The sequence below is a fragment of the Diabrotica virgifera genome, chromosome 3, assembly GCF_917563875.1.
Source record: "Diabrotica virgifera virgifera chromosome 3, PGI_DIABVI_V3a".
Taxonomy (NCBI): Eukaryota; Metazoa; Arthropoda; class Insecta; order Coleoptera; family Chrysomelidae; genus Diabrotica; species Diabrotica virgifera.
Window position 1 is genome coordinate 28,035,111 of NC_065445.1, and position 20,606 is coordinate 28,055,716.

Here is a 20,606-nt window from a genome sequence, read left to right on the forward strand (position 1 = left end):
GGATTCAGAAGGCAAAACTACATAAGAATCCATCGATACACCTGCTCTAAGTATTGCAGGAGCGGCAACGCAATAACACACAGACTTTTGCAAATTTATAAACGAAAAGTTTTCGTTGAAAATTGCCTAGTTTTTGGGCGCCATTAAATGTTTTGCACACAGGCGCTACCACTTGCTGGCGCGGCGCTGCTGACCATTCATCATAAATGAAACGCCCTGTATATTTCAAATATAAATATAGAACTTAAAACAACGGGTAAATAAAATAAAGAGAGCTTGTATAGATGCTAAACTTATAATTCTTACACCACAATAATAAACTTAAATCTAATAACAGATAATCTAAATATTATCATAGTTATAATTATAAGAGGAAAAAGGAATTGTTTTTAAAACTAAGTTATGGCCGGTTGTTCGAACCCTAATCAAGAAGTTGATTATAATTAAGTCCCCTTAACAACCATCAAATAACAAAATCCGTTGTTCGTACGCCAATCAGTTGATTGTAATCAATTATGTTAATTATCATTATGATAATTAACATAATTGACTGAATAATTAATTATTAATTAACATAACAATAATTAACATAACTGATTAACTAATCAATTAATCTCATAATTGTAATCAATTGTTTTCAGCAACCCAATCAAAGTTGACATTGACAGGTGGTGACAGTAATTAAATATTTGATAATGATTAGTTGATTCCTTTTTAATTAGCGTTCGAACAACCGGCCGGGAACTTAGTGTATTTAATAATGACATAGTGTGCTATTGTTAGGATTTATCATGTAATGCGTCTACTAAGAACCGGGAAAATAACGCAAAAGATGGAAAACATAATAAAAAGAGGTCGGAAAAACTAGTAGAGGTGGGAAATTATCGATTGAAACTTATAAATGTACATTACATTATCACTAGTTTCCCACCTCCTAGACGCATCGGAGGAATATGACAACTACACTGTGCCATTTTATAAATATGTGCAACTGTCACAGGAGCATCATATAGAATTTTCCGCTCACAGTGTTAGTTGCCATACTCCTCCAATACGTCTAACGGTGGGAAACTATCAAAATAATGTAAATTTATAGGTTTCTATTGATAATTTATCACCTCTACAGTTTCACCTATTTTTATTTCACAAGGTATTGTGTTTTCCATATTTTGCGTTATTTTGCCGGTCCTTGGCACACTCGTCACTGTATCCTTATAACACTAAAAATACAGTAGGATTATCCAAAAAATATTGATATGGTAACTCGTATCAGACTACAATATGAAACATTCGTTTGTAGGTCTGGATCCCGCGTATGAAAAAAAAGTTGATTAATAGCAAGCTGAAAATTTGTTAATAGCTTAAGGGTGTCTAGTCGGATAAACTTTGATATATGGGAACACTGGAACAGGGACAGTTTTAATTTTGGAACAGGTTGAAAATTTGGAACGGTCAGACCACGAAAACGGCACATTTATTTTGTCCGACAGAACAGACTTAAACTATCCGAACAGAAATTAAACACTCATGCAAAAATCAGACTGCTATTTATCACCTGTCATAATTCCTGTCATTTGACAAATTCTACATGTTCCACTCAATAAAACGCCCATTTGGTGATAAATAGCAGTCTGATTTTTGCATGAGAGTTTAACCTCTGTTCGGAGAGTTTAAGTCTGTTCTGTCGGACAAAATACATATGCCATTTTCGTGGTCTGACCGTTCCAAATTTTTAACCTGTTCCACAATTAAAACTTCCCCTGTTCCAGTGTTCCCATATATCAAAGTTTGTCCGACTAGACACCCTTAAGCTATTAACAAATTTTCAGCTTGTTATTAATCAACTTTTTTGAAGTTATACTTCTTTACGATCGAGAGTGAAATTTTATAAGGCCGGGCGCATGCGCACACAGACAGTATGTAGGTAGTTCGTTGCTAATCTTTCAAGTTATGTATGTATCAGCGCTGTCAGCGCTGATAAAAATAAGTCATTAAAAAGATATATTAGTGTTTTTACTAAATGTATTATTTATTATAATTTTTCTTGTAAGCTGTCAAAACAATGGGAGTTTAGCTCGGTGGTATCGCGTTCGACCGGAGATCGAGAGGTCGCCGGTTCTAATCCGTGTGATATCTAACTTTTTTTTTTTTTATTTTTAGTATTGTTTTAATAAAAATTTTTGGAAAGTAGTAAGTAAAAATTAGTTTATATCTTTAAATACAAATAACCTGTTGAATGTATATTATTTATTTCGTTGAAATCATATAATAGAAGTATAACTTCTTACGTGTGTACAAAGTACACACACATTCTTTTTTTTTCATACGCGGGATCCAGACCTATTGATTTATACAGGAAGTAAATGAGTTTTAATTTCGTCCATTTTTTATGAAGTGTCCATTTTTAAAACAATTACTGTTGATTAAAAAAAAACATCTCTTTTTGGGGTAGTTCTCACACATGACATAACTCACACATGAGTTCCAATTTTTTTTATTGTCCAATTATCGTCGTCACAGAATGCTCATCGAGTCTAATTTTTTTCGTCGATGCATATATTACTTTCTACATTTATTTTGGGTATGAATTTAAATATTGGCACGTTTTATCTCTTTGTGGACTAGTGGAAGTATGTGTATGATAGCGTCCCAAGATGTAAATTATACAGTGCACTGGAATAAGTGTTACCCCTCCCTACTAACTTATTATTTATTTTTAGCACATAAGCAAAACGCTCAGACAGGTCGATTTTTAAAATAATCATAGTACATTATGGCATCAATGTTTCGAATTTTATGCGATCCCTCCTCAGATGACAGTCATAAATTTGATTTTTTTAATGGGAAAGTACATCATGTGACACCTCAGCTTTTGAAATACTGATTGCAAAAATGTGTAATACTTTTTAAGAGCGTAGACGCAAATATCGGTCTAATGCTTTTTAAAAGAATGTTTCTTTTTTTCACCCCAGTAACTTATTAAAATAAACATTATAGAAGTTTTCAAGGACTTTGGGCCCTCAGAAATAATGTAATCTTTCATTATGCGTTTAAAATTTTTTAAAAATACTTGATTAGTTTTTTCAGTATTCGAGAAAAAATAAATGCATTTAAATAACATTGGATCGAAATTTTGCGCATACGCTTTTAAAAAGTATTTCAAAAGATTTTAAATGAGGTGTCACATGATGTACTTTCTCATTAAAAAAAAATCAAAGTTATGACTGCTACCTGAAGATGGATCGCGTAAAGTTCAAAACATTGATGCTATAATATACTATGGTTATTTTAAAAATCAACCTGTCAAAGTTAATAGGGGTGGGAGTGTAACGCTTATTCCAGCGCACTGTATGAAGTCTAGAAGCCATGAAAGAACCTCAACATTCCCCACAAATTAATAAGGGTTGTAAAAACAATTATGAGTAAAGTGAACTGCAGGATGCAAATGCAAGGCGATCTGTCACAAGCATTTGAAACACTATCCTGCCATAATCCTGCACACAGGGTTACGGCAGGGAGACACGTGTATTCTTTTTAATATAGATCTAGAACACACTATACGAGATGTCGAGTCACACAACAGGGAAATAATAAGTGAATGCAGATTATTTTAAGTCAACAGGATGATTTTGAGAAATTGTAGTGTTAATGTGATAAATGCATACACAATGAATATTTTCTTATTATTTTTTCACTAAAACAATCTTTGCTTTACAAGCAGAGGGTGAACTTGAAAGAGGAAGACCTGATAGTGGTTTAAATGTGTTCCCACTAAAACAGAGCACATGCGGTTTCCATTCTGACTCTATTTCATTATCGTTTGTTATTATTTCACATTCGATTTTATATTCGTATCTACTAGGGATACCACAGTAAGAATCACCACCTATGAATTTGCATTCTAGTTTAAAACGTACAATTTGATCTTCTAAGAACACGAAATGGTTCATTGTCGTATTAGCTAATTGAATGATAGACGTACACACCGAAAAACGATGCTCAGTTTCCAAATGTTTTCTTAGTGCTGAAGCAAAACCTTTAGTTGAACAATTTTGCACAGGACAATTATAATAATGATTTCTCTTTGCACAGAATACTTCATGTGATATTATTTGTGAAAACTTGAAATGTTGACCACAATTCCATTTGCAGAAACGTCCCAGAAAATTTGATATCATCAATTTTTTCAAATACAAATGATTTTCTTTAATTTTATTTTCATGGGTTAACCATACAAAACAACAAAAACAAAGAAAATCATTATGTGTAGGACTGTAATAATATTCTGGTGCATCCGTGTCAGAAAGGGAAAAGGTGCAAATTTCTTTACAATTAAAACATTGAGGATTATATTCTGAAGAAAGTTCAACAATTCGAGTCGTATACTCAAACGGACTTTCACAAATAAACTGAACTTTGTCCTGATTGGGTTTCGGTTCTTCCAAAGAATTATTAGTGCTGGACGAGGATGAATTCACATTTTCAGATACAGTCAGATCCTTTAGATTTTGATTTAGGTTTTCTAAAGAATTCTCAATGTTTGACGAATGAACATTTTCCGGTATAGTGAAAAATTGTAAGTTTTGATAGATTAACTTAAACTTAACATTTATTAAATGTAACATATTCGATACATCCACAATGGTACACGCATTAGCACACGAAGGTTTTGACTTACAGTTAATATCAAATTCTTTGTTTACACTAGTTACGGTAAACTTGTGGTATATGTTTGAAGCTAATTTATCACTTCCCATATAAACCAATTCTAATTTTATTGTATTTTCTGATTTACTATAGCTAATATATAGGAAAAATAAATTATCTTCTTCTTGATATATATAAATACCAGTCGTTTCTAAATAATGACTCAAGTTGAAAACAAATGCAGGAAAATCCAATATCGCATCCTTATGGTTGGAATGAAAGTGCCGAAGCATCATTAAACTCGTCACTTCTTCATAACAAATTGGACATTTATGAATGATTTCCAGGCATACCTAAAATTATTAAATTATTTCAATTTAATAAACAACGAATATCAAATATCGTGTATAGCTAAATTTAAGTGCTTTTTGTTAAAGTGTGAACAAACGTAGTGTACAAACCAACAACTTCAACACTACAGCCTTAGCCATTTTAACATTTTATAGAAAATAACCATGCTTTTGGCTTTAAAAATGTACAGATTTTAAAAAAGGAGTAAAATTATAACCAAATATGTATATTAGAGATGATTCATATAAAGAAATATCAAAATTGTTTAAACAAGACACACATCAAGGATGTATATCTCCAATATATACCACAATTTAATACATTGATTTTTATTTTATAAATGCACCATTAGATTAACCTTAACTGATATTTTGCCACATCTTTAAAGAGTCAAATAATCAGCTAGAATTCCGTCACAAACAGCCAACAAGAAAGGGCAGATGTAAATTCAGTGTTGTGTACATAATATGTTTGTGTAATTATTAATTAAATTATTTTTGAAAATAAATACTTCATTCCATGTGATTAAAAATGACTCAGCGCAATTTTAATCCCCCCAAAACCCTCAAACCCTCACCAAAACCATGTGTTAAGGGTTTTTGCGGACTTAATAATATTTTTTAAGATCGATACAACCTGAATGTGAATCTTTATTACGTAGTTTATGCGATTAAAAATAAGACAGCGCAATTTTATTCCGCCACCTCCTAGTTTTTGATAAAATACACGAAATAAAAAAATTAAGACTTGCACCAACAGTTAGACGTTTTAAAAAATGTTTTTGTAAAAGCATCAATTATGCGTGTGAGTTTTTTTAAATTGATTGCACCACCTAAAAAAAAAGAGAATGTGTGTGTACTTTGTACGCACGTAAGAAGTTATTCTTCTATTATATAATTTCAACGAAGTAAATATACTTAACAATGTTATTTGTATTTTATTTAAATATTAAACTAACTTTTTTATCTACCATTTTCAAAATTTTTTTATTAAAACAAACAAAAATTTTAAAAAATATGAATCGTCCAGGATTATTGGAACCCGCGATCTTCCAATCTCTGGCCCAACGCTCTGCCAACTACGCCACCGAGCTTCTTTAAGTGACACGTAAGTTTCGGATATAATTACACAACACGGTGACAAATAGACATATAAAAATGTTATACCTACATAATATTTTATTATCTTACTACAGAGAAAGACAAATCCAAAAATTATAATAAATAATACATTTACTAAAAACACTAATATATTATTTTAATGACTTATTTGCGCTGATACAGATACATACATACCTACCTTGAAAGATTAGCAACGAACTATTACTGTCCGTGTGCGCATGCGCGCTAATTTGTGAAATTTACTCTCAATCGCGCCTAAAGAAGAATAACTTCAATAAAAATAAAATATAACGTTTTTGGTGGTAGGGAGAGAGGTGGAGAGTTAAAATTGCACTGCGACGGCGGAAAGGCAGGACCTCGTAACTGAAAAATTTTCATAAAATGAGTTTCGCTTTAAAGTGCAGCGGCACCTTAGAAACCATTTAGACTCTAGACCAGGGGTGGGCAAAGTGCGGCCCGCGGGCAGCATGCGGCCCTTTATACATTTTTTTGTGGCCCGCGGAAAAAAGTAATTATTTTCATTTAAAGATTTTTTAAAATTATTGCTAATATTAATAAATCAATATAGATAATGCAGCTATTATTGAACAATTTCGCAGATTTAATTTTTCCGTAAATTTTCAATATAACGCAGGCAATTATTTGGGTTTCCGGCACAGTATTTTGTCGGCTCCCTCAATAAAATCCATGAAATTTCAACAAATGGAAACGCTATTTTTTAAGTAATCAGGAACTATTTGGAAAATTTGAAATTATCCCGTAACCACCTAGTAAGTGTAACAACTTACGGAGCACCAAATTTAAGAGGAGCAAATATTGTAATGTTAAGAAAATTTAACAACGTCATTTCAATTATAACTAATATTTTTAAGTTTATTCGTTCAAGAGGATTATTATCGTGCATTCATAGCATTCTTGGTAGAGTTAGAAACAGAACATCCTGATATCTTATTTATACCACAATCATATTCGTTGGTTAAGTTTAGAAAAGGTCCTTAAAAGATGTTATGAATTAGGGGAGGCAATTGCTTTATTTTTAGAAAGGAGAAACTGCTAGTAATTTGCTAAATTTACAAGTTTTGAACGCAAAATGAAACTTTTAAAATGAAACTCAAACTATTCATTGATCATATAAAAAAGAAAGAATTAGTTCTATTCAATTATTTCCCTTATTAAAATCATTAAATAATGTACCAGAAAATAAGTTGTAATTTATGAAGAAAAAAGTTGTAATTTGTTGACGGAATTTGAAACTCGTATCATTTTCTTTATCACTTCTAATAAATAATTTTTCAGTTCAAATTGATTGCGTACCAGTTTATATTCAACTGGAAATTATAGGTTAATTTAAATATTTTTGCAATATCTTTGCATTTTACAGATCTTTGCAAATGACCGAAAGTACATCCCTAGCTAAATTTATAGTTCGACATTTTTTTGCAAAACAAGGTGTTACGAGCAATAACTGATGCGCCGTGGTTTGTAAGCAACAAAGACATCCTACAAGACCTTCAAGTGCCAACTGTGAGTGAAGTGATAATGTTACACAGTGATAAATATTTACAGCGACTAGAAAACCACAACCAATAGTCAACAAATTAGACGCCTTAAGCAAAAATTTCCATTAGATTTGCCATTCTTAATTTAAGAAACACTAATTGTAAACGTAATTGTAGCACTCATGTAGAGTAAATATTTATTGAAATATTTCTCTTCGCGCCATTGTAAATTTCAACAAATGTGTTTATGGTCTGTTTTTTTTTGACTGATTGCACAGTAAACAAACAATAAAAATAAAGTTTATATTCAACTGGAAATTATAGGTTAATTTACATATTTTTGCAATATCTTTGCATTTTACAGATCTTTGCAAATAACCGAAAGTACATACCTAGCTAGATTTATAGTTCGACATTTTTTTGCGAAAAGTATTTAATTCTTTCAAAGAAAACAAAAACAATGAAGAGAAACAAGATCAATCGAAGGGAAATCGAAATGTCAAATAAATTTAATTTCACACTTAAATTGTGGCATATTCCCAAATAAAAGTAAATTGCATATAATGTCACAAGGAAATAGCTTGAGAACCATATTAGTGAAAAAAAATATAGGTTCCTAGATAAACTAAAAATAAATAAATATATACCTATCATATATTTCAGGAAAATACCATGCTTAAGGCTATGGCAGCGTTTCTCAACCTGTGGGGCGCGCCCCCCTAGGGGGGCGCGCTTTTAGTAATGGGGGGGGGGGCGTGAGCAGATAAAAAAATACACTAATATCATTAACTAATTTACTAAAATCGAAGCAAAACAAAACTCTGACAAAATAAAAAATAAAATACACATGAACACTGAATAGGAGTTATAATCATAAAGAGCACTCAATACTAAAAAGTAAGATTTTACTGTTTTTTGTCAAAATTATTGAACGAGGGGGGGGCGCGGCGAAAATAATTATGGAAAATTGGGTCGCAAAGGGTAAAAGGTTGAGAAACGCTGGGCTATGGGTACATAATTCGCAAATATTTTACGTGTATCCCTACTTTTTCTGTCTTTACACGGCAAATTACGCGTAGTAAAATTCACACTGGTATGGATCACGGTTATTAGACTTTATTACGGTTGTCTTGTCCGACGGTGGTGGGGAGACTTACATTTTTGACTTTACGTCACAAGAGTTTACATTCCCATATTTTTAAATTATTTTCGATCATTTGAATGTATGTTATTGTGTATATATGTGTATTATTTGTGTTATTATGAAATAATAAGACAAATAGTACACATTTTATCTTATACCGGGTGGCGAATCGTAAAAAGGACCATAGGAAACTCAATGTAAAGTTCTGAATTGTTGAATTCCTGCTTCCCTAATTATTCTACATCAAAAGTCATGAGAGAATACTTGTAGAGAATTAAAATCTGTATTAAAATCAAAAGTTAAAATTGTTCTACGATTTAAATGCATTCCAAAATTTTGAAAAATATGATACATTTGCCACAATAGGTATGCGTGTAAAAGTAAGGCCACACGTTACTATTTAACTGACAGTGCTCACACCATTGACTGAATAAAAAAACCTTTATTATTAATCCTTTCTCCGCAACTGAGAGTATCTTATCAACTGTATTGTTTTTAAACAATAGATGATAAAATAAAAATATTGACAGTTCAAAAATGTGAACATTATTGCATTGTGTGTGGCCTAAGTTTGGGCTGAAAACTAAAATGTATTACATTTCTACAAAATTTTGGAATATGTTTAATTACGTAGACCAATTTTAACAGTTATTTCCAATACAGATTTCAATCCTCTTCAAATAGTTTCTAATGTCTTTTGATGTAAAATAATTATTAGGGAAGCTGGAATTCAACAGTTCAGAATTTTACATTGAGTTAATGCAAAACTTTGACGCATGTCAAAATTCTCAATGTGTTTTAATTGTATTCATTTTTTTTGAATCCTGAGAAAACTAATAAATATTTTTGAAAAATTTAAACTCAGAATGAAAGACTACATTATTACCGAGGGCTGAAAGTCCCTGAAAACTTCTATAATGTTTATTTTAATAAGTTACATGGCTGAAAATAAAAGAGAAGTGTTATATTTAATTTCAAATATTTCATTCAATAGAATCTACTTGTTTATTCTAAGGGGCTTTCCGCCCTCGGTAATAATGTAATCTTGCATCCTGCGTTTAAATTTTTCTAGAATACTTGGTTTTCTCAGGATTCGAAAAAAATCATATTACGATTTAAATGACAGTAAACTCTCGTGACGTAATCTCACCCTTAATGTTCATTGGTTAGTCGATTTAGGCAACCGTAGTAATGTCTCACGGTTCTTAGACATTACTACGGTTGCCTAAATCGACTAGCCAATAAACATTAAGGGTGAGATTACGTCACGAGAGTTTACTGTCATTTGAATCGTAATATGATTTTTTTCGAATCCTGAGAAAACCAAGTATTTTAGAAAAATTTAAACGCAGGATGCAAGATTACATTATTACCGAGGGCGGAAAGCCCCTTAGAATAAACAAGCAGATTCTATTAAATGAAATATTTGAAATTAAATATCACACTTCTCTTTTATTTTCAGCCCTGTAACTTATTAAAATAAACATTATAGAAGTTTTCAGGGACTTTCAGCCCTCGGTAATAATGTAGACTTTCATTCTGAGTTTAAATTTTTCAAAAATATTTATTAGTTTTCTCAGGATTCGAAAAAAATGAATACAATTAAAACACATTGAGAATTTTGACATGTGTCAAAATTTTGCATTAAATGTAAAATTCTGAACTGTTGAATTCCAGCTTCCCTAATAATTATTTTACATCAAAAGACATTAGAAACTATTTGTAGAGGATTGAAATCTGTATTGAAAATAACTGTTAAAATTGGTCTACGTAATTAAACATATTCCAAAATTTTGTAAAAATGTAATAGGTACATTTTAGTTTTCAGGCCAAACTTAGGCCACACACAATGCAATAATATTCACATTTTTGAACTGTCAATATTTTTATTTTATCATCTATTGTTTAAAAACAATACAGTTGATAAGATACCCTCAGTTGCGGAGAAAGGATTAATAATAAAGATTTTTTTATTCAGTCAATGGTGTGAGCACTGTCAGTTAAATAGTAACGTGTGGCCTTACTTTTACACGCATACCTATTGTGGCAAATGTATCATATTTTTCAAAATTTTGGAATGCATTTAAATCGTAGAACAATTTTAACTTTTGATTTTAATACAGATTTTAATTCTCTACAAGTATTCTCTCATGACTTTTGATGTAAAATAATTAGGGAAGCAGGAATTCAAAAATTCAGAATTTTACATTGAGTTTCCTATGGCCCTTTTTACGATTCACCACCCGGTATAAGATAAAATGTGTACTATTTGTCTAACTATTTCATAATAACACAAATAATACACATATATACACAATAACACACATTCAATGATCGAAAATCATTTAAAAATATGGGAATGTAAACTCTTGTGACGTAAAGTCAAAAATATGAGTCTCCCCACCACCGTCGGACAAGACAACCGTAATAAAGTCTAATAACCGTGGTAATGTCTAAGAACCGTGGGTATGGATATGTAAACATTACTAGAATGTCATTCCACTTGAAAATGTCATTATTAATTTCAAGAGATGGGTTTTGAATGTTCTTGGATAACTGTTATTTTTATAATTGGAAATTATTAATTCAGTTAATAAATGTGATAATTTCTTCACTAACTATGTATTCAGTGATTGTAATAATTTATTTGTACAACAAAGACTAATACTCAATCGAGAAAAGAGGAAAAGTGTTTAAGTGATTTTTTAATAATATATTGTTATGGAACGCTTACAATTTTGAACATCTTTAACAACAAAATACTTGGATCACAGAATATATTATCCTGATGTATTCTCTGCTTGGATCTTCCACAAAAATAATACACAATAAATAACTTTTTATTAAGTTCACGTCTTAAATCAATTATTTATCAAATACACTATATTTCAATAATATTTAATCAACAACTCAACACATTCCCGATGCAATGTCAAATATTTAAAATTGTCACTGATTGTCAGTGTCTGACTGACAATATATGCTGACAATATTATATTCGGCTGAGTGCGTTGTAAGACAAAGATAGATTTGGAAAATATTACCACGGCATTGTGTTTATTTTTTTCCAATCCTGACAAAACCAATAAATATTTTTGAAAAATTTAAACGCAGAATGAAAGACTAAATTATTACCGAGGGCCGAAAGTCCCTTAGAATAAATAAAAAGTTTATTTTGAATGATATATTTGAAATTAAAAATCACACTAAATTTTCTCTTAGTTTTTCACCCCTGTAGCTTATTAAAATAAACATTATAGAAGTTCTCAGGGACTTTCGGCCCTCGCTAATAACGTGATCTTTCATTCTGCGTTTAAATTTTTCAAAAATACTTATTAGTTTTCTCAGGATTCGAAAAAAATGAATCCCTATTTGAATTGCATTGCAGCCGAAAATACGTACCGATCCTCTTAAATAAGGGCGAATGTTATTTAGGGGGAGAGATATGATTTGAAAATTTTGAAAATTTCGATTTTTTTATTATTTTACATGAAAGTACATAACTTCAGGAACAGTCTCTGAAAATTTCAGTTACCGAAGTAAAATTACCGCAAAAACAACATGTTTAATATCCCGACACACTTTGCAGCAGCTTGAGCGCAGTGAGAAAGGTTCAACAGGTTTCCCTTCTCTTTTGTAAATTACTCTGCGATTCAAAAACATATTACAAAAAAAGAAATTGAAAATAAAAGTTGTCAAAACTTTAAACACGTTTTTCTCAAAACTGCTTTTTTCAAAGGCGGTGGACATTGTTACTCAAAAGCTACTTGACAGATCCACCTGAAATTTTTCATAGATTTTCTTTAGACATTTCGTAAGGTAACTCTGCCGAAATATTTGTTGTTTTAGGCTTATTATTTGTTTAACGATAATAAAAATACGTTGATTTTCACCCCTTTTACAAAAAAATTCGTTATTTTGACTTCTGGGTGATACAAAAAACTCAAAAATCGTTAAAACTAAAAAACTCGGGAGCGTTACCTGAAGAAAAACCTCATGCTAATAAAATATTTTTGAAATTTTTGTTTCATATGATCCCATTACGAGTTCTGATGTTTACTGCAAAATCTTTTTCTTTTGAGCTGCCTGTTTTTTTTTAATATTCTTTGAATTGTACTAAATAAGTTTATTTAATTTAAAAACAAAATTTAAAAAATGGTATTTGAAATATTGATTTCAAGCCATACCCCCCCCCCCCTTAAACAAAATTAGTAAAAAGTTCAAAATTCGAACATACGAATAAGGTAACAAATATTGCGGCCCTCGGTAATAGACGAAAAACATTTTGTGGCCCTTTCTAGAAAAAGTTTGCCCACCCCTGCTCTAGACTAAAACTGACAGGACTGGTAGAATTTAATTCTCTCTATTTTTGTATAGGCCCATTTTTGTCGTAAAACTAATAATAAACGAGATAATTCAATAATTATGTTCTGTCGCTATTTTCCGCCATTAAATCGGAAAATATCGACGGCACGAAAAAATTGTAAGAATAGAAATGATAGAAAATCACATTTTCAACAATTTTTGTTATTATACTTTTTGTCGATAAGTTAAAAATGGCGGAGATATTGAGCAAAAACGGTTCTCGTTTAAAATCAAGATGGCGGCTAACGCAACGGCGGAATTCAGTCGAGATTTTAAATTTACACTACTATTGACCCCCCTAAAGATTAGAAAAATAAAATTTGGGGCAGCTCCTAATACACGGTTAGACCTGTTATTCGTAGTCTAACCCGACTGGACTAAAAGTGTTATGTAATTGAAATGACAATTCGCAAATTATTTATCGGAGTTAACAGTTACTAAGCTACATTGTAGTTTAACAACACTAGATTATTGTTAGGATTTCGAACTTAGTGCAAAAATGTATAGGGAATTACATAAAATTGGCTACAAAATTAAGCAGGTTTTGAAAAACTTAAATTTTATTTCGTTTTATGAGGTTTTAGAATAAGCAAAACTTTTTATCAAGAATGACATTTCGTCGGTCTAATAAGCAAATTGCTAAGTCCATTTTTTGCGAAAATTGTTTTTTGGTGTCATCTAGTAATAGATGGTAAAAGGTGGTAAAAGCTACCGCCTGACAATTCCCACAAGCGCCATCATTATTTTATTTCGCGCCAATTTCGCTAAACGAATATTGCTGAAGTCCCACGTTTTGTTCACATTCATATGAATATTGCCTACGTCCATTGTTTGATCAGATGTTCTCTTGTATGTAACAGTGTTTCTGAAGTTGTTTTGATTGAAAACGTTAGAAAATGTAAGTAAATAAATATATTTTGATAATTTATTATTAATTAATATGAATATTGCATAATAAGTAGAAAATTTGTGTACTTAAATATTTTGTTTAATTAATTTTGGTCAATTATGTATTGATTAGAGTTAGACAATTTTCTCCCTTATTACTTTTGTTGTCTTTTGGACATAGGCAAGCTCCAAAAGATTTTTGTCTCTCCTGTAAAATTTTCAATTTGTGCCTTAGGCAATTTGCTTATTAGACCGACGATTTTTCGCTAAAATTTGAAATAAAAAAGTTTTTCCACTGGGGCACCCCATCCGTGGACACTGTGTATGTTGAAAGAGTTGAAAAAATCATTTAAAGAAGTAGTTTTGAAAATAAATATTTTAAAAACTCAGTTCATTTGTTTCGGTATTTGACACAAGATAGGCACCAAAAGAGACAATCAAACACATGGGATTCAAAGAAAAAGAAGTGGAAACATCTTGAAAATTAAAGTAGATATCTTGAAGTCTTATATTTCTATTTGTCTGAGAAGCAAAGTTTTCAATCAATATGCACTCCCTGGTGCATACACATGGTACGGAAACACTCAATATGACATGGACTTACAACATAGAGAGGTTAAGTCCAGTTCAAAATGAGTGGACACTTAAGCACCCTTCAATGTGCCCTATGAAATCTATTGAGGCCAAACAGAATTGTTGGAAACTGGATAAAAATGACACAATATAGAGGGGTGTGGCACGAACCTAGGACAATAATTTTGAAGGGCTCCAAATAAAAATGAAGTACATACCACAATTCAGGAGGTTGGAAGAGTAAGGGCGAACTGCAAAAACTATGTATCGAGAAAACTGAGTTAAAGTTTAGAAACACGTTAGTAAGAGAAGGGGCTAACCTTGAACTGAAACACAATAAAAGCCTGTGGGTTCGTCCTTGCTCTTCTGGAAGATTATGTACCTCAGTTTCGGACATGAATGGATTGATATATTATTTCTTACAGAAGTTTAGGAGTATGAAGGGCGAAACATGCTTTTATAATATACAAATCTAATCTTTAAAAGTATGTGAGGAAGATAAGACTTTTTGAAACGATCATTTTGCGAGTTCTCCCTTACTCTTCCAAGCTCCTGAATTGATGAATTCTACAAAGAGTACAAGAACCAGTTATATTATAGTATTACTTTAAGTGCATTTGTTAAATTGTTTGAATTAAACATTGATTCAAATGTTTTCATATTTTACAAAAATTAATATGGTTACTCTATACATATACAGTAAACGCCACCATACTAGATACATAGGAACATTGAGCTATTACAGTCCTGGACCCGTCACTAGTTGCAATGCTTATTTTTATGTCTAGTGACGTTTAGAACACCAGAAAATGTATACAAACTGAACATTAACATAGAAAGTTGACAAACAATAGATCAGCTGAATTAAATACAGCTGATCTAATTTTGAGGTTTATGGTTGTCATTTTGTTAAAGTTGTAAAATTCAGTTGTAAAATTTGGTAAAGTATTGTAATATTCTTGGTGTTTGAATAGGTAAAGTTATTTTAAAGCAGAGTAATAATGCTATTAATTAATGAATTTTTTGTATGGAAAAGCCCATTTTGTATGGAGAACAGACCGGATTAGCCCATTAGTAATTAGGTACCTACCCATGTGTCTAGTACGGTGGCGCTCACTGTAAATTCTATCTATATAGAATATCTATAGATATTCTTAAGATAACATGCAAGATATCCAACAATTAGGGGATCAGGTACGCACACCTAATAAAAATAATGAGTGGCAAGTAGCCAAACGTAGAACCCGTCGTTTTGTGGTGGGCCGAAATGAAAATACTTCCCAGGTTCAAGCAGTTCCAAAATTTATATCATTTCATGTCACTAGGCTTACTCCAGGAACTGAACCTGAGCAACTGAAGGCCTTTTTGGAGCCAAATTTCCCAGGCGTAAAATGTGAAGAGCATTCATCATTTCACCCGGAACATTATGCCTCAATGAAAGTTACCATCAGACAAGACGATTCTAGAGAAGCATGGAAACGAGAGGCTTGGCCAAACGGAGCAGTAGTCTCGAGGTTTTTCATGGAAAAGAGGATGCCACCAATATAGGAGGATCCTCAGTTATAAAGAGCAGTATCATCCATCAAAATGCTCAATCAGTGGGAAATTGTATGGATACAATCCAAGAAGAAATCTTACAACATAAAGAGTGCATCGCAGTTTGTTTAAGTGAACATTGGAAATCCAATACCCCAATTACAAAATCACAATTTTATGGGTTTCAAATTAGTTTCTGCTTTCTGTAGAGATGAAGGCGAACATGGGGGCACAGCAATCTACATAAAAGAAAGCTTATTATGGAGGATAAGAAAATATGTAAGTGCTAAGGCAAAAACATATGTTTTTGAATGTTCATGTGTAGAAGTGTGTTTTTTAAATTGCAAAATTTTAATTCTTTGTATATATCGTACTCCAAAGTCTTGTGTGCAGGAATTTTTAGATATTCTAGAAAATGTTTTAATGTATATTTCAGGTGAGAGCTCTCTAGTTTTTATTGCAGGTGATTTTAATATAGATTTGAGGAGTCAGACTAAATATAGAGCAGACTTTCTCTATTTATTACAAACATTTAATATATTGCCATCAGTTTCTGAGTATACTCACATATGTAGAGCTATAAGACGTGCATTGATAACATTTTTACAAACTGTGAACTTTATGTAGCAGAAGTATTAGATACTCATATTTCTGATCATCTTGGTCAAAAAATAACTTTTAGTATTCATATAAACAAAAAAGAAAATATAAAAATTAGGAAAAGAATTTTTGATTCTCACAGTAAAGAAAATTTTAGGCAAATGCTGCAAGATGAAGACTGGGAGGAGCTTTTTTCAATACCAAATTGGGATATAGAAAAGCAATGGGTTGTATTGAAAATCGTTTCTTTGTTATTTGACCAATGCTTTCCAGAAAAAAATATAAATAAACAAAAAATGTATCAAATACTATAATACAAATGAAATAAACCAATATAAAAGTCGCTTAGACCTTTTGCTAATGTTAAGTAGAGTAGATGACCATTACAAAGATGAGTACAAACAAACAAAACGTCAGTATAATAAAATGCTTGTGGATTCACGAAAAATGCAGTATGGGCAAGAAATATATAATAGTCAAAATAAGTCAAAAAGTCTATGGAAAATCGTTAAAGAAATCACACAGGCAAATTCTAGCGAAAATAATGTAGCAATACTAGGAGGTCCAGTCACGGTAAGTAATAATTTTAATGAATATTTTTTAAATGCTGCTACACATCTTTCAGAAAATATACCAAAAATAGAATTCAGCAACAAAATACAATTTAACAAAAACTCATTTTTTCTAACGCCAGTAACTATAAATGAAGTAATTGAATTAATTAGAAAATTGAAAAATAAATTCACTTCAGGTTATGATGGGATACCTACGAATATAATAAAACTGTGTGCATATGAGCTAGCTATACCATTATGTCATATAATAAACACAGTGCCGGTTTAACCTAACTTTGGGCCCTGGGCGCTGGAGGTTTAGGGGCCCCCTTCATTGCTATTCGTTGTCAGTTTTTTAACAAGAAAACACATGCATTAACTATAAAGTGAAGAAAGTGAAAAGTGTGTAAAAATATTTAATTTCCTTAGCTAAGCGCTTTCGACATATTTATGTGTCATCATCAGAGCTAATGGTCAAAGTATATAAAAAAAGTATCGGCTACTTCGGGTTGTAGGTGTTTGCATTACGAACATTGGTCTGCTGTGCAACTCCGGATGATGAAATATTACTTTTCTTTGATTACTGTTGCAGTTGACTGACCTAGGCCATGCTCGCATCACTTAAAAATGACCGTGATACCGTACCATGACCAAAATTTATATGTTTGTAACGTCTAAGTGGTTGTTCTTACTGTTTTATTAATTTTAATTAAAATCCAGTAATCAAAGAAACGTAATATTTCATCATCCGGAGTTGCACAGCAGACCAATGTTCGTAATGCAAACACCTACAACGCGAAGTAGCCGGTACTTTTTTTATATACTTTGACCATTAGCTCTGATGATGACACATATGTCGAAAGCGCTTAGCTAACTAAGGAAATTAAATATTTTTACACACTTTAATATACTTCTTTTTTACTTTCTTCATTCATTCAAGTGTGTACAAAACTTATCTGTCTTTCAACTTTTTAACTATAAAGGTTTATTGTAAAATCCATAAAATATTTTTTAAAACAAGCAAGAAGAATAACAAACGTAAAAAATAATAAAAAAAAATACAGAAAGTTCCACAAAACAACACATGACAAGCAAAAAAACATATTCTAAAAAATACATAAAGATAAAAATGAGATCACTTTTTTTCTTGACTTGGCATTCGCAAACTGCCATATTTAATATTATCACAATTCAGTTTCTCTAGTTCTCCATTCTCTATATAGAATAGTGATAATGCGTCTAGGTTTTCTTGACCCAAATTTGACCTTAAATATGTTTTTATTCTTTTTAAAGCCGAAAAAGACCGCTCGCCTGACGCATTAGAAATTGGTATCGTCAAATAAATTTGCAGTAAAGGTAAAATATTGGAAAAAGTTGCTTTTACATCCTGGAAGAATCAAATTTTTCAAATTGTATGATGTTTTTTCAAATTTTGGCATTTATGCAAGTTCTCTTTGGTTTCATCAACATCGATTTTATGTTTCTCGCATAAAGTATTAATTGACGTTTTGACTTCTTCTTTATCTCTAGATTAAAAAAAAACATCTAAAAGCTGATGTTACATCCTTGTAGCATTCAATTCGCGATTCTGAAAACAGCGACTAATTTTCTAGACTCTAGATTTTCTGCGACAGCGATATTTTTGTCGCTGCGACTACAAATCGCATGTGGAGTGCTAGCCTTAGAGGCCACTGTATAATGCCAAATTGCAATTTTTGTAATCACTTTACTTTTGAATGTTTGAAAGAGTGTGTACCTTGTTTGAAAGAGTGGGTATTGATATTTTCGAGATTAATCTATTCTTTATCTATAAATTAGATTTATGTATATCTATTTTTGTCTTTCGTTTAACTATTTTAAAGGACTTATTTTGTTCCTATTTTAAAAGAACTTGTTTCAAAGCCGAAAAGTGAGATAAATTATTATTTAAGCCCCACAATTCAAAATGAAATTATTAGAAACTAAAAAAGCTCCGTTTGTGCGATTATTTTGTATACAATTCGAGACATGGCCATTGATTAATAACCTACACAGTTTTTACCCACTACCTGGGTAGTTTTTAATCAATGACATGGCGAAATCTTACAACTTTCTGTAGTTTTTGGAAAAGGGCCCGCCACAAACACTGACACGTGGCCCCTGTGGGGCTAGGCTACGGCACTGTGTATAGGCGTGAAGAGATATAACAATAGAACAAAGGCGTTTGCAGTGTATTGGCGTATTTTCGTATGAGATTTTTTTCGGAGAATATGTAAATTATTTAGCGACTTTATTTTTTTATAATTAGAAGGAACGGGCCCCTCCGGGGCCCGGGCCCCTGGGCGCCCCCCCCAAGCGCCCAGTGAATAAACCGGCACTGAATAAACAATACCTACCTTCATAAATGGGATATTTCCAGACAACTTAAAAATAGCTGTAGTAAAACCAGTGTATAAAAAAGGTGATGCCACTTTACTAGAAAATTATCGTCCAATAAGCCTCTTACCATCATTCTCTAAGGTTTTTGAAACAGTCATGTGTGTCAGGCTTCTCAGTTTATTCTATAATGAGGGGCTGTTATGCCATGCACAACATGGGTACCTTAAGGGAAAATCTATAGAGACTGCCATTTATGATTTTATAACAAAGATAAATGAGGGTTATGAAAACAAAGATATATCCATGGGCATATTTTTAGATTTATCAAAGGCATTTGATACTTTAAATCACAAAATACTAATGGAAAAGCTTTACAGATATGGCATAAGAGGGCCAGGTTATAATCGGATAAAATCATACCTATCAAACAGAAAACAGAAAGTAAAATTTGAGTATGAGGGAAGAAATTGCTTCTCTGATGAAGGTCTCATTTCGGTGGGAATTCCTCAGGGAAGTATTATAAGTCCTCTTCTCTTTGTTTTTTATGTAAATGATTTAGCTTTAGACATTACAGATAACAATCAGAATACTCTTATTGTGGAATTTGCAGATGATACTAACATTTTAACTATAGTATAAATAATTTATTGAATATCGCTAATAATAGATTGAATAAAGCACAGAGATGGCTCAATATGAATAAACTCATACTGAACAGAGAAAAAACAAATTATATCTGTTTCGTCACTAAAACAAATAATAGTACCTTACCAGAAACTGTCTCAATTCAATCACAAATGGTTACTATAAACCAAAGCACAAAATTTCTGGGGGTACATATTGACCAAAATTTAGATTTTGGAGTGCATATAGATGAGATCTGTAACAGGTTAGCATCTATATGCTACTCTTTCAGAATATCAGCAAATTATTTGGACGAAAAATGTAAACGAGTTGTATATTTTTCAAA

General features: G+C 31.6%; 1 protein-coding gene across 2 annotated transcripts in view; it reads right to left on the reverse strand.

Annotated features, from left to right (window-relative positions):
* Nucleotides 1-276: 276 nt before the first annotated feature.
* Nucleotides 277-20,606, reverse strand: part of LOC114340409 (uncharacterized) — a 74,659-nt gene continuing 54,329 nt past the window's right edge. The window contains exon 3 of one of the 2 annotated variants that reach the window (XM_028291147.2): nucleotides 277-4,036. In XM_028291147.2, coding sequence (XP_028146948.2) covers nucleotides 3,684-4,036 — 353 coding nt within the window. In that variant the 3' untranslated portion in view covers nucleotides 277-3,683. Of the gene's footprint in view, nucleotides 5,001-20,606 lie in introns of both variants that reach the window. The other variant, XM_028291001.2, reaches the window with a different exon arrangement.